The 15,384-nt window shown below is 47.2% G+C and overlaps 1 protein-coding gene across 2 annotated transcripts in view; it reads left to right on the plus strand.

Annotated features, from left to right (window-relative positions):
- Positions 1-13,408: 13,408 nt before the first annotated feature.
- The window catches only part of XYLT1 (xylosyltransferase 1), a 160,041-nt gene continuing 158,065 nt past the window's right edge, over positions 13,409-15,384 (plus strand). Inside the window, exon 1 of one of the 2 annotated variants that reach the window (XM_053366211.1) lies at positions 13,409-14,329. In XM_053366211.1, coding sequence (XP_053222186.1) covers positions 14,015-14,329 — 315 coding nt within the window. In that variant the 5' untranslated portion in view covers positions 13,409-14,014. The remainder of the gene's footprint in view (positions 14,330-15,384) is intronic. The other variant, XM_053366210.1, reaches the window with a different exon arrangement.

Consider the following 15,384-nt stretch of genomic DNA (forward strand, 5'->3'; position numbering starts at 1 on the left):
TCATGAGGTGGCCAAAGTACTGGAGCCTCAGCTTCACGATCTGTCCTTCCAGTGAGCACTCAGGGCTGATTTCATTAAGAATGGATGCGTTTGATCTTCTTGCAGTCCATGGGACTCTCAAGAGTCTTCTCCAGCACCATAATTCAAAAGCATCAATTCTTCGGCGATCAGCCTTCTTTATGGTCCAGCTCTCACTTCCATACATCACTACTGGGAAAACCATGGCTTTAACTATACGGACCTTTGTTGGCAAGGTGACGTCTCTACTTCTCAAGATGCTGTCTAGGCCTGTCATTGCCCTTCTCCCAAGAAGCAGGCGTCTTTTAATTTCGTGGCTGCTGTCACCATCTGCAGTGATCATGGAGCCCAAGAAAGTAAAATCTCTCACTGCCTCCATTTCTTCCCCTTCTATTTGCCAGGAGGTGATGGGACCAGTGGCCATGATCTTCGGTTTTTTGATGTTGAGCCTCAGACCATATTTTGCGCTCTCCTCTTTCACCCTCATTAAAAGGTTCTTTAATTCCTCCTCACTTTCTGCCATCAAGGTTGTGTCATCTGCATATCTGAGGTTGTTGATATTTCTTCCGGCAATCTTAATTCCAGCTTGGGATTCATCCAGCCCAGCCTTTCGCATGATGTATTCTGCGTATAAATTAAATAAGCAGGGAGACAAAATACAGCCTTGTCGTACGCCTTTCCCAATTTTGAACCAATCAGTTGTTCCATATCCAGTTCTAACTGTAGCTTCTTGTCCCACATAGAGATTTCTCAGGAGACAGATGAGGTGATCAGGCACTCCCATTTCTTTAAGAACTTGCCATAGTTTGCTGTGGTCGACACAGTCAAAGGCTTTTGCATAGTCAATGAAGCAGAAGTAGATGTCTTTCTGGAACTCTCTAGCTTTCTCCATAATCCAGCGCATGTTTGCAATTTGGTCTCTGGTTCCTCTGCCTCTTCTAAATCCAGCTTGCACTTCTGGGAGTTCTCGATCCACATACTGTTTGAGCCTTCCTTGTAGAATTTTAAGCATAACCTTGCTAGCGTGTGAAATGAGTGCAATTGTGCGGTAGTTGGAGCATTCTTTGGCACTGCCCTTCTTTGGGATTGGGATGTAGACTGATCTTCTCCAATCTTCTGGCCACTGCTGAGTTTTCCAAATTTGCTGGCATATTGAGTGTAGCACCTTAACAGCATCATCTTTTAAAATTTTAAATAGTTCAGCTGGAATACCATCACTTCCACTGGCCTTGTTATTTGCAGTGCTTTCTATACCAGCTTTCTATAGTGCTGGTATAATGCCGCTTTCCAAGAGACTACTATGAAGAGGTACCAAGTTGTAGGATTGGGTCACTAATCAGCTTAAAACCCAAAACTTCAACTTATCTAAATAATGCCCTTTGGCTGTGACTGGGCCAAGGACATTTCAAAGTTGACCACATAGAGCAAAAGTGCCTTCAGGGCTCTGTGTTTAGAGATGGTGCTTCTCAATCAATGATTCTGGGCACTGTGGAAGCTCTAGTCACTTATGATGAGGCAATGCATCCTTGTTAAAGAGTTCTGGCGATAGAAGGTGAGGGCAATTTGGTGACTTAACAGAATGGCCAAAATGAGAGAGTGGGAATGAAAGCTAGCTATGTATTACAGTGATGCTTTCACGAGGAAATGGACCGTGCATTTAATAGCCCATGTTATGACTAAGCCTATTCTGAGTTGGATGAGACCATAGGCTTGAAATTGTTTTGGATAATCACAGGGTCCTTTCATAGCAACCTTCAAATCCATTTCAGTGGAAGAGCTTGAGGATTAGAGAAGGCATTGCAACTTATGAGATTGTATCGAGAGGATCCTCTAAAACTGGGGTGGGAGACCTTTTTGCAGAGGGCCGCATTCCCTTCTGAACAACCTTCTGGGGGCCACTGGCCAGTATTAGGTGGGGCCAGAGGCAAAAGTAGATGGGCGGGGTACAATCATCATCATCATCAGTGCTCTTTTTTTATACAGAAAAAGGTGCTAGTACTCACTCTGAAGTTGTTAGAGTAAGTACCACACTTTTAATGGAGGGGGGAGGTACCGGTACTGCTTACCCTTGAATACCCCCAGAAAAAAAGCACTGAGATTCATTATCATCATCATCATTATCCAATGAAGAAGCTGATATAATGTATAAATCTCCTCTACGGTCTTTGTTCTGGCTTTAAAAGAAATATTGTATTTAAAATACACATATATTAATTGTGCAGTCTCACCACTGTCTGAGAAAGTGTCATGCTTTGGATAACAATTTTTCAAACAAAATTTAACACACTAATTTTCTTGGGATGAAGATCAAGTAGCTTTCCATTCGGGATGTACCTAGAGGGCAACTTGTTCAAGTTAAGCTTATTGAAACAGAAGCAACAGAATGTCAATTTGTGGTCTAACAGCATGTCATATCTGAGAATTGAATAAGCAATTACATGAGGCTAAATTGAATTTATTTCAGTGCCAGATTTGTAGTCCACTTGTTGTTGTTTTTTATTTTATTTTTTGACTGAGATAAAATACTACTCTGTCTATACAGTAAACATGTTCTCAGGTATCATAATTTTTAAGTTAGCAGCTTTAAAAGTTGGCTGTTTAAAATCCCCCCTTTAAAGTGAGATGTGCTACATGCTCTTTTACCAGTTAGACATCACTGTAGGAAAAAGAGAAGCAAGGAGCTCTCCTGTGCAAATGAGTTGAAAGTAGAACCACTTACGCGTGTATGAAAAAACTGGTTTCTGGAGACCCAACAAAATCAAATTGGAGTGATGGCATGGCAGTCCTCAGTTCAGACAAGTTTCATATTCTCTTCTTGCTAATTACATGATCACCATTGTGGAAGTGATGTCATAGCATTGCCATAGCATCATCAATCAGATTTGGCTCTGTGATGACATCACAGAACCAAATCTAAATGAAGACAGCCACAAGCTCATCAGGTCTGTGCCCCTGCGTCAGTTCTATCATGCAGAAATGTTGGTGAGTTTCCACAATGATTTTTTAAAATTGCAAACCGATGTGGAAGTGTGGAAAACTGAACTTAGCATTGGAAAAAGGCAAAACTAAAAACAACAACAACAACCTGGAAATAAATTCATCCATCACTCAGCACCTCCTGCAGAACGTGTGGCTGGAACACTGGGTTTGGTCTAGGAGGAAAAACAGACATGAATGAGACAGAGCACCTGGAATTTTGTTGGAGCAGCTCTTGAGAAACATGTGCTAATAAGTAGGAAGAAGAGACAGTGTGTACTTGGGGATCTGTGGCAGAAGCAGTATGTCAGTTTCTGAAAGGATGGGCACTCGCTGAGTCAGACACGATTACTGGCATCGCCGCCGCAGACCACAGGATGGATTCTGATGCTGTTTGCTACTCATGTTTAATCTGGCCTAACTCCTTGGAAGGCTGTCCTTTGACATCTCTCTAAATCGGAACACGGTCCTCACACGCCTGGAGGTTCTTAAACAGCTGCCTGGGATTTGTTCTCAGAACCGCACCTTTCGACAGCCACCAAGGCAAACCGAGTAAGATCCTTAAGCTTGCAGCACAATAACAAGATTTTAAATGCTTCTTCACATCTTGCCTCTGAGCTCTCATATCCGGGCTCCTACCTAGCACATGCAGAGCTAGACTCTGATACTTGGAAGCAGAAAAGGGGTCTTTATTTGCGCAAGTAACCGTACAGCATCGACAGCAGGTGCCATGCTCAGGAGTCACGACTCAGGAGCAAAGCGAGAAGCTCAGAACTGGACAGAAGGAGCAGAGAGGCTCTAACAGGTTTCCCCTCCTGGCATGCTTTTGAAGATGAGGCGTGGCATGCTCACTTGTGGCACGTTTCTTGTGCTGTGGGAATACCAGAACCTAAGAAGAGCCTGCTGAATCAGGCCAATGGCTCGTCTAGTTCAGCATCCTGTTCACTTTTATATACCATATTTTTCGCTCTATAAGACGCACCAGACCATAAGATGCACCTAGTTTTTGGAGGAGGAAAACAAGAAAAAAAAATATTCTGAATCTCAGAAGCCAGAACAACAAGAGGGATTGCTGCACAGTGAAAGCAGCGATCCCTCTTGCTGTTCTGGCTTCTGGGATAGCTGCGCAGCCTGCATTCGCTCCATAAGACGCACACACATTTCCCCTTACTTTTTAGGAGGGAAAAAGTGTGTCTTATAGAGTGAAAAATACGGTATATAATTTTTATTAAATTTTGTATTTTACAATTTATTTTACAATTTTACAATTTAGAATTTTACAATTTAGAATACTCATTTTACAATTTAGAATACTCATGTAAACATCCTTAAAATATCAGTGACTTCCCTTCTTCTCTTTCCATGGTTCACTTTGCCAGTCGTAAATCCCTGCATATTTTACATAAACTAAACCGTTCAGTATTCCATTATTACATCCATCAAAACCATTGAATTTATCTTAATGCTGCCAACATTTTCAAGTGTACACAATTCCCCCCCCACATATTCAATAAACATTTTCCAATCTTCTCTAAACGTATGTTCTTCTTGTTCTCTTATTCTATATGTTAAGTCCGCAAGCTGCACATATTCCATCAGCTTCAGTTGCCATTCTTTAGCTGGGACCTCGCTCATTTTCCAAAGTTCAGCATCCTGTTCTCACAGTGGCCAAGCAGACACCTGTGGGAAACAAGCAAGCACGACCAGAGTGCCACAGCTGTCTGCCCACCTGCAATTCCCAGCAGCTGGTATTCATAGCTGTTGGCTGCAGGTGGGCATTCCATTGGTGGGTCTGCTCCCATCTGCAAAGGCATTGTCTGGTTCTAGGTGACAAGGCTGCATCCTCCTGATCAGGCCACTTCCTGTTCAGCCCCACATCTTGGCAGATCAAAGCACTCCCCAGGCTTCCCTGGGGAAGATCCTTGCTCCCCCTTCCACAGGGCAAAGAGGGGAGTTCCCCCCTCCAACCCAGGTTCCCCCTCCCCATATTTCTGCCTCCTCTTCCATTGGATCCTGCCAACCCAAACCCAATCCTGAGAGCATTGGGGGACTCATGGCATCTAATGTGTGTTCACCCATCAGCAGAACTATCATTATATCTGATTTTCAAACCTCAGTGCAGATAACTCACTCTGCCTTCCCTCTGCAAGAAATCCCTTGAGAATGGACCCCAGCAGTAAGGAACAGAATTATTTAAAAAAATCCCAAAGAGGATTTCACCTTCTCAATGCATTTCTCATCTAAAGGGGGTCGGGTGGGGAAGCCAGCTCACATTCTGCTTCTTAATATAGATTAATTTAAATCCAATTGCTGTGCTGCAGGATGGTATAAAAATCAGGCCACCCAGTTTTTATTGCTGGGAAGTGGTTGTGATCCTGGGTAACAACGTAGAAATATCGAGCCGCAAGCAGAATGTTGCTTGCATGTTCCATAGCCCAGCAGTTCTATTCCCTGGAGCTAAGGTAGGACATGGTTCTTACACCAGTCAGGCACTGTATTTCTCAATCTCACAGCAAAGATTGGAGAAACACAGATTTGTAGAGTTGGAAAGGTCCAACCCCTAGCAATATTTGTTTGTTTGTTTGTATGCCACCCTTATCTCAGGGTGGTTCACAACATAAAACTACAATATAAAAATCACAAAATATGTAATCAAATACAGTGGTACCTCAGGTTAAGTACTTAATTCGTTCTGGAGGTCTGTTCTTAACCTGAAACTGTTCTTAACCTGAAGCACCACTTTAGCTAATGGGGCCTCGTGCTGCTGCCGTGCTGCCGAAGCCCGATTTCTGTTCTTATCCTGAAGCAAAGTTCTTAACCTGAAGCACTATTTCTGGGTTAGCGGAGTCTGTAACCTGAAGCATATGTAACCTGAAGCATATGTAACCCGAGGTACCACTGTAAAAACAAAGACAACCCAATAATCCCCCTTTCCACAATACATTTTAAAAGGGCATCAGATGTCAATCAACCAAAGGCCTGGTTAAAAAGGAATGTTTTTGTCTAGTGCCTAAAGGTGTATAATGAATGCACCAGCAGAACTTCCTTGGCGAAATCATTCCACAAATGGGGACCCACCACGGAAAAGGCCTGTTCTCATGTTGCCACCCTCTGAACCTCTTGTGGAGGAGGCACATGAAGAAGGGCTTCAGATGAAGATCTCAGGGTCTGGGTAGGTTCATATGGAGAGAGGCAATCATTGAAGTACTGTCCTGAGACATTTAAGGCTTTAGAGGTCAAAACCAACCCATCGCTGAATTTAGAGTGTTCCAATAGGCCAGAGTATATAAGGTCACTTTCTTGAGTCTCCTAGTACCTGGAGGCAATGCAGGTCTGTGGCACCTTGTTCCGAATGTGATGCAGTGGTTAGAGCACTCTTTCTCAACCTTGGGTCTCTAAATGTTGTTGGACTACAACTCCTATCATTTCTAGCCAGCATGGCCAGTAGTTGGAGATGATGGGAATTGGAATCCAACAACAGGCTGAGTTTGAGTGTTGGCCCTGGGAGACGTGGGTTCAAATCCTCACTTGGGCATGCAGCTCATTGAGTGACCTTGGGCTAATCTAATCTACCTTAATGATTGTTGTGTGGATTAAATGAGGAAAAAAGAAAAAAAAAGAAAAAAAGTAGAATATGAATGCAATAAAATAAGTAAACAAATAAACAGAATAGGTTTTCCTGTCTTGTTTCATGAACTCCTTGTGAGATTGATCTTGGACTGTCCCATAATCTTGTTTTTGGATTATGTTTTGGACCTGGACAGATTCTCTATGCTTGTGTTTGGCTTGTGAAGACTGATCTTCACCTCAAACCCTACTCTTTTGGGTAAGTATTTTGGTAAAAGACTTTACCCTCTTTGGACTCAACCTCTGGCCCCTGGATCATGACAGGGATGGTGGAAGTTGTCACTCAAAACATCTAGAGGAGACCACGTTGGGGGGGGGGTACTGCTCTAACCACTGCACTACAGTACACACTAAGAGCTTACATGTGTTCTGAGGCACACTCTTCTCTTTTTCTGGATTCCACACACCTCCCTGTGTAAAAAGCCCTTCTTTGTTTCTCAGATATACTGACCTGAGAACAGAAGTTCAATTGACCCACAGCTGACCACAAGATGTTAGGCCAGTCTCCCTGTAACACTCCCATTCTCCTCCCTGTGGAGTTCTAGAAGGAGAACATTAAGACCAAGGAGAAGGGAAGCTCACAGGCAGTGCTGACCTCTGGACTGGTTAGGTAAGGAGGTAGGCCTGTGGGTGGGAGGGAGGTGGTAGAAGCAGACTGAGGTTGGTGGGGCAGTGCCCCACTGGCCATAATAAGATCAGCCAGCACTGCATGTGTGGTGAATATATCATTTCTCCAGGAAGGTAAGATTTGGAAGAAAAGAGCAGGGAGGGGGTATTATTTTGTGAAATAAGCATGCCCTAGAGTGATTGCTCTGTGCTCATAAAACAATTCCATTTTCTAAGTCCCTGACACTAAATCTCATGGTGTAAAAACAAATTGTTTGGAGAAAACCATGGATGTTACAAATCATTCCTGTACAAAGCAAACAAGCTATTTACTGAACATCATAATGCTCCCTTTAAGGTCAAAGAAAAAATTGTGTGTGTGCGTGTGTGTGTGTGTTTTAAAAAACAACTACAGAACTGTTAAGCTCTGCTGTAGATCCCTAAGCTAAACACCCTTGCCTTTAAACAACAAATGTGAAAAATGAAAGGAGCACATATGTGGATTTATATGCACATCTGGCTTTGGGTTCTTTATTTCTAACCTCCAAAGTGAGCCGGCTTCACAAGGCTGAATTCATATAGAAAATCCATGCCCTACTTGTGATTTATGACACCACATAACTACTCCAAGATGGTGCGATCCAAAATATCTCGAGGAGGAGTAAGAAGCCCCATAGAGCTCTCAAATGTTCCTACTTGGCATTGAAGGTTTCAAAAACGGTTGAGAGAGAGGCAGGATTAAAGAATCCAGAGACAGTTTTCTTACAATGGCTCGCAGCAGGGGGAAGGGAGCCTCGGGCTATCCTGACCTCCTTATCTGGCACTTGGGCTAGAGAACTTGTTCCGTCTGGGGGCCACATTCCCTTCTGGTTAATCTTCTGGGGTCCACATGCCATGGATGGCTGGGGCCACAGGCAAAAGTTGGCAGAGCAAGGAATACGAATTTTGTCTTTCTACATAGTCTAATTTTTACACGCACCTCTCTCTATCCTCCGTCCAGATAAGCATGATCAGAGTCCATCTTTGAATATCTGAAGGGCTGTCACATGGCAGGTGGAGCAAGCTTGTTTTCTGTTGCTCCAGAGGGTGTTGTTGTTGTTGTTAAAATTTGTATACCGCCCTTCATTCACTGATAACAACATAAAAATACAAAATGAAAACACAAGGTAGAACCTGAAACCATGAGTAAGACAACAGATTCCAACAAAACATTAGGAAGAACTTTCTGGTAGTAAGAGCTTTTTGACAGCAGGGTGGGCTGCCTTGGAAGGTGGTGGAATCTCCTTTATTGAAGGTTTCAAAACAGAAGTTGCATGGCCATTTATCAGGGATTCTTTAGCTGTGGTCAGTGCATTACAGGGGGTGGGACTAGATGACCCTTGGGGTCCCTTCCAACTCCAGGATTCCAGGATTCTATCTTGGTTCAAGCTACCTTGCAGACTTGTTGTCAGGATAAAATTGGGATTGGGAGAGAGGCGTGCTGCCTTTTGCTCATAGGAGGAAAGGCAGGGTAAACATTTTTTACAGCAAATAAATTAAAACAAGTCTGGAGAAACAACATCTAGCACTTGTTTCACAGACCCTTAGTTTTTGAAAGAGAGTTTCTGCGACAAGCAAATCTTCCAAGCACAACAGATGTGTAATATGCTTGTTCTGTTCTTCTAAGAAGTAGCCAGCTGAAACCAAGAGGTACTACAATTTAACATGTTAAGCTTTGTGCCCCAAGCAATTAACAACACTTTTCAACCTGAAATTGGTGTTTTACACATAAGGCGGCTTGTTTTATGTGCAAAACAAAAGTTACAGAAGCACAGCTATTACCCGCCTCCCAAAACGGGTTATTTTGCTCAGTTCTGTGCAGACAAAATCAAGATTGAAGCATAAGGATGGCCTGGCTTGTGGGAACAGAGCAAGATGCCTTGTACTGGATTAGACCATTGGTACATCTAGCTCAGCACTGACTAAACCAGTGACAACCAAGCTAACATCCACAGGCGCTATAGCACCCCTGAAGACTTCTAGTGACACCTATGACTCTGAGCTTTCTTTTATTTCTAGCCCTCCTAGATAGAACCTCACGGGCCAAAATGTACTACGGTACCTTGTGAGGAATTTCTGTGAAATGAGAGTGGTGTAGCTACCTTGTATTTTTCCTGGTATTGGGTGGCACTGTGGGTTAAACCACAGAGCCTAGGACTTGCTGATCAGAAGGTTGGCGGTTCGAATTCCCGCGACGGGCTGAGCTCCCATTGCTCGGTCCCTGCTCCTGCCCACCTAGCAGTTCAAAAGCACGTCAAAGTGCAAGTAGATAAATAGGTGGGAAGGTAAACGGCGTTTCCGTGCACTGCTCTGGTTTGCCAGAAGTGGCTTAGTCATGCTGGCCACATGACCCGCAAGCTGTACGTCGGCTCCCTCGGCCAATAAAGCGAGATGAGCGCTGCAAGCCCAGAGTCGGCCACGACTGGACCTAATGGTCAGGGGTCCCTTTACCTTTACCTTGTGAGCAATTTCTGTGAAATGAGAGTGGTGTAGCTACCTTGTACTTTTCCTGGTATTGAGACATGCTCAGGGCTATTAGATCTAGCTGGTTCTTCTCACCACTCCTCAGCCCTCAGCCAGTCCATGACAGCAGGGTTTCAGACAGGGGTCTCTCGCAGCCCTACCTGGAGACGCTGAGGACTGAACCTGGGACCTTCTGTGTGCAAAACAGATGCTCTGCCAGTGCTCTATAGCCCTTTCCCCCAAAGGGCACAAAGGAGATCTGGCTATAAATTACTTTTAAAAATAAGATAGTTGAATGCTAGCAAGCACTTGCTTGTTTTTGTTGTCTGGGAACATTCTCGGCCTTCACCAACGGGCCTGTGCAATCTACCCTTTGGGTTGTGACTTTTTTGTTAGGTCGATAAAAGTGTGGAGTATAAATATATTATCATTCACTGCACACAGTGCTGCTTTTCAAATGCTCCCCCCCCCGCCCCCGTTGTTGGCTGTGGTCTCTCCCCCCCCCCGCTCCTTTTTCCTTCCCTCATCTACTTTTCTGACAAATGACCTTGATTTCTAATGCAGGCAGCAACTCGTCCCCCCTCGGCCCACGTAGGCCTCAGCGTTTCCTTCAGGGAGAGCAAACTTCGACAGAAAGCTCAATATTTGAGGACCCATTGGCACATTTCTCAGAAGCAGCCTCGAGACAGCCCATGATATGAGTGGCGTCTCCTAAAAATAACCTCCTTCCATAGGCGTGCCTGCACTGTTGCTTCACAGCTTCCCTGCTCAGGGGCTTCAACCTTCGCTCGAGGTGCTGGAGAAAAATGCCACAGTAGGGAAGGCTCAGTGGGAGAACATCTTTTTTGTGTAGAGATGGTCCCAGGTATCTCTAGGTAGGGCCGGGAGATAGCCACTCCCAGAGAATCATCACGGCAGACAGTACAAAGCTAGATGGACCATAGTCTGATTCAGTAAAGTGAAGGGCTGTAACTCTATGATACTACTTTAAGTAGTCTGGGCGTCCCCCTAAAGAATCCCGGGAACTGTAGTTTGTCAAGGGTGCAGAGAGTTTTCATGCCCCTCACAGAGTTACAATTCTTAGAATAGTTTCATAGTCAATCTCTTTTCACAGGGAACTCTGAGAATCTTAGCTCCCTGAGGGGAATAGGGGTCTCCTTAGGAGACCCTTAGCACCCTTTACAAACTACAGCTCCCAGAATTATTTGGGGGGAAGCCATGAGCACTTGGAAGTGGTATCATAGGGCTTTCAGGGTGTGGTGTGAATGTGGCCAGTACTAAGCTAAATGGTTCAATGGCCAAACTCTGTTTAAGGAAGCTTCCTCTGTTTGCACAAGTCATCCATTCTATTTCATCACAATAATGATGAGCCAGAATCTGCTCTTAAAAGGGGGTGGAGAACCTCAGGGCCAATAGAGAGATGAAACCCTGGAGAGTTGATGCCAACCAGCATAGACAATAGTAGATGGACCAATGACCTCCCTCAGTATTAGGGAATGTTCTAGGTTCTTAAATGCAGCAAGTGGCTGAGAAGGCACACTCTGTACTACCAGAGAACAGGATGGTATCAGCTCAGCACAGTTTATCTCTCCCAGACCTTTACTCCAAAAATGCAGTTGAGAATCTGGCCCACTAACTTCTTAATTAAGAAGCAAAGTACCAATTAATTGTGAGGCTGTTGCTATGCGGGTGCCACATCACAAGAAAGGAGAGCAGATAAGGGGGGCACTTTGACTGTGCAATGAAAAACATGGAAGATAATATTTATTTGGTTCAGCTGAAAAGAAGTGTCACAAAACCTCAGCGCTTGAGGAAATAATAAAGGACAAAAAAGCTAATTGTCTTGAGTAGATTTTTGCAGGTTTCTAGAGCTGCGGCTGCAATTGTAAGGCTGCTTTTAAGCAGGGAATTATTTTTACCTATCACAAACCTCTCTGTGTGGCATTCCAAGCGGCATGTTATTATTATTATTTTAAAAACTGAAATCTTTATATTCATTTGTTAGTAATAACCCACCTGACAGCTTTTATCAGCACAAGCTCTAACAGACAAAAGGCTGCGCATTTGCAGGAAACTAACAAGAAAAAGTTGCTCAGGTTTTGCTGAATAATTTAAGTATGATCAGTAGCAGTAATAATATTTTGCTCCAGTTATAGAATCTTAGGATCACAGAGCTGTAGAGTTGGAAGGGATCCCCAGTGGTGTCATCTAGTCCAATCCCCTGCATTGCAGGAATCACACCTAATAACAGGTAGGGGATGGCAGGTACACTGACATTTGAAATACTTAGTCAGCCAATGAGTTGTGTGGTGGCTTCTGGGTGTCCCCTCTGTTGAGCACTCCCCATGATGTTTTTGAACAAAGCTGCACGGAGCTTGGTTGGTGGCGGCTATATATTGAGCATTCATTCTGATTTGTTTGCAGGGAGGTTAGATGATGGTGATGCACCAGGCATTGTCCCACACTTTCCAGTGCATTTCCCTCCCACTTTCTTTATCACAAAAGTCTTGATTTTTGGAAGGAAGCGGGTTTCATTGCACAAGAGCTCTGAATCAACTCTAATTGCGCAACCTGAGCCTGCTATTTATAGTAAAATAAGTGCTAGCGCTCACTCACAGATTCAGCTAACTTCAGTGAGGATTAGCCCTAAACAACTTAGGCCCACAGCACCTTAAGGACTGTCTGCTTCCTGATGCTCCACATCAGTCACTGAGATCTTCGGATGGAACACCTTTGATTGCCCTTGAGCAGGCATAGGCAAACTTGGCCCGTCAGTTGTTTTGGGACTACAACTCCCACCACCCCTAGCTAACAGGACCAGTGGTCAGGGATGATGGGAGGTGTAGTCCCAAAACATCTGGAGGGCCGAGTTTACCTATGCCTGCCCCTGAGGTTTGGCCAGCCTTTAGTATGGCAGCCCTTGCGCTGTGGAACTCCATCAACAGAAGTTCAGATGGTGTGCTTTATGCTTTCTGTTAGGTCTTTTTAAATGGCTACTGTTCAAATAGGCCTTTGGAATGTGATTTGTTTTTATCGATGTTATTGTAGTATTATGTTGTCATGTTGCACACCGCCTTGTATGTTTGTGTGAGTTGCAACATCCTTATCAAAAGGGCTTTTTTTTCAAAGCTCCGCTTAAATGCAATCGACTTGTTTTCAGCAGGACTTACTCGCCAGCAGGTGCACAGTGGCGGAGCTCCATGCTCCGGCACCGGGGGAGAAGAGCAGGCGGGGGCGGGGCGCCCAGCGCGTGCGGGGGGCAGCCGCGATGGAACCCCACCGGGATCGCGCTGCCGGGGGCGGTGTGCTCCCCCCGCCCCCTCTTCCTCCGCCAGTGCAGGTGCATGCATAGGAATGCAGCCTTACAGACCCGCTGAAGCCCGCAATCTTAGGCGCAGTGTTCCTCCAAACTGTGGCTGCGTACACACACCATCCATACATCCCTGCAAAAATCTGGGAACTGTAGTTCCCCCTCCACGGAGCAACAATTCCCAGCACCCTGAACGAACTGTAACCCCCGGGATTCCGCGGGAGGGCGGGGATGCGCTTGGGCTGAGCGACGTCTGTGCACGCAGCAATTGCTGCGAGGCCAGAACAACGCGCGGGCGCGCTCCCCCCTTCACACGCCGACTCGCGTGCCTTTAAGAGCGCGGCGTGCTCTCAGGCACTAGCTCGGCACGCGAAGCAGCTCTCGCTCGGCCCAGAGGCTCCCAAAACCGGGAATCACACCTGCTATAATAGTCGCGGATCGAGCCGCTCTTAAAGGCACAGCTGGAAAGGGGTGGCCGGGGACGCGGGCGCACGGCAGCTAAGCCGGGCGCCCCTCTCGGTTGCCAGCCGTGCCAAGGCGCATCCGGAGAGAGACGCCCCCACCCCCTGCCTGTCCAAAGCCCCCAGACCAGCTTCTCCTCCTCCTGAAACAAGGCGCCGCTCGCTCGCTCGGCTGCGCCGCCGCCGGCTCCTCCCCACCGTCTCCTTTGCGCGCACGCCCCTCGCCGGCCAAGCCCCTCTCCTCCCCTCGACGCGTCTGGAGCGAGCGAGCGCGGGGCTGCCTCGCCTGCCTGCCGGAGGGCCGGGCCTCCTCGGCTCCTCTCGCCTGCCTGCCCGCTCTCCGCCTCCTCGGCCGCCTCCGCCTCCTCCTCCTGCTGCTGACGTCTCGTCCGTCTGAAAAACTCCAGGCGGCGGCGGCGGATGCGGCGCTTCTGAGTGGCTCAGCGAGCAGCAGCAGCAGCAGCAATCCCGAGCAGCAGCAGCAGCAGCAGCCGCCGCTGCCTCTGCCGCGAAGATGGTGGTGGCCGCGTCGCCTTCGCCGTCTTCGTCCGCGGCCGCTTCGTGCGCCCGCCGCCTGGCCCGCCGCTCGCGCTCGGCGCTCGTCTTGGCGCTCACCGTGCTGCTCGTGCAGACGCTGGTCGTGTGGAATTTCAGCAGCCTGGACTCCGGCGAGGAGGAGCAGCAGCGCCCGCCGCAGGGCAGCAGCAGCCGCAGCGCCAGCCGCCGCCGAGAGAAGCGCGACCTGGAGAGCAGCAACCCTGGCCACGACGGGCACCGCGCGCACCAGCACCGCAAGGGACCCGGCGCCTTCCGCGCCAAGGCGGCGATGGTAAGGGGCGCCTTCCCTCAGCTGGCGGGAGAGGAGGTGAGGAGCGGGGAGAGGGAGGCTAGGAAACGCAACGGCTTCCCCCACCCCCCTTCCCTCCAAAGATGCTCTGAAGGGCAAGCCCTGGAGGGCGCCGCCGGTGGCCCTGGAGAAGACGCCGTGGCCGCCTTTGCGCGCCTGTGAGCCCAAGACGCCTTGGCGCGCGTCTTACCCGTCTGGCGGCGCACTTCTTCGGAAGGCAGCCTCCGCTTCGAAGGGACTTATTGCGGGGTTAGGGGGCGCGGGGTGGTGGGTTAACCCCTTCCCGCCTGCCAGCTGCGTCTTTCCTTCTCTTACCTCCCTCTCCCCGCCTCCTCTCTCGTACTCCCCGCGTGGTGATCTTGTCTATCGGACTGTGTTGGGTTTCTGTGATGGATGTCCCTTGGGGGGAAACAGTGTTGTTGAATTGGGCTCCTTGGGAATTTTGCGCAGAGTGGACTTTAAAAACAAACAAGCACGCGCGACATACAGCCCAAGCCTGATCTAATGCGTTTTGGCTCCGAAGTGAGTGAGGGCAGAGCCGCACCATGATATGGGCTTGCTCAAGAGTAAATAGGGATTTCCACCGTGGCAGGGCTTGCTGGAGGAGCATGCCTCTATGCACTTGGTGGGACTTGGGAGGAAACACTCTTAAGATTTGGGGCTGTCATTCTGAGACCTCAGGCGCTTTTTCCACCTTTAGGTGGAAGAAGGATGGGGTACTGATGGTGAGGGGAGAAGAAGTCCTTTTTAAAAAAAAGACTTTAAGGTGGCCAGTACAGAGAAAAAGTAGTAAGAAGATTCATGACAAGGTATGTGTGGTATTTTCCCCCTTTCCATTCTCAATCATAATGTTTGGTGTCTTGTTCAAAGAATAGTCAGGAGAAGTCCTGGGAGTCCTCTTTGCACTCTACAGTTCTTAGATGGAGCGGGTTGTCTCGCAGTGTCTTCTCCTTCATCTTTGCCAAGTAAGACTGCCTTCCATGAACACAGTCTTAACGATGTGTCCATCGAAGTGACTGCGGAGGTCAATTCTGGAT

This window comes from Podarcis raffonei, chromosome 14 (assembly GCF_027172205.1).
Source record: "Podarcis raffonei isolate rPodRaf1 chromosome 14, rPodRaf1.pri, whole genome shotgun sequence".
In the NCBI taxonomy this organism is placed as follows: domain Eukaryota; kingdom Metazoa; phylum Chordata; class Lepidosauria; order Squamata; family Lacertidae; genus Podarcis; species Podarcis raffonei.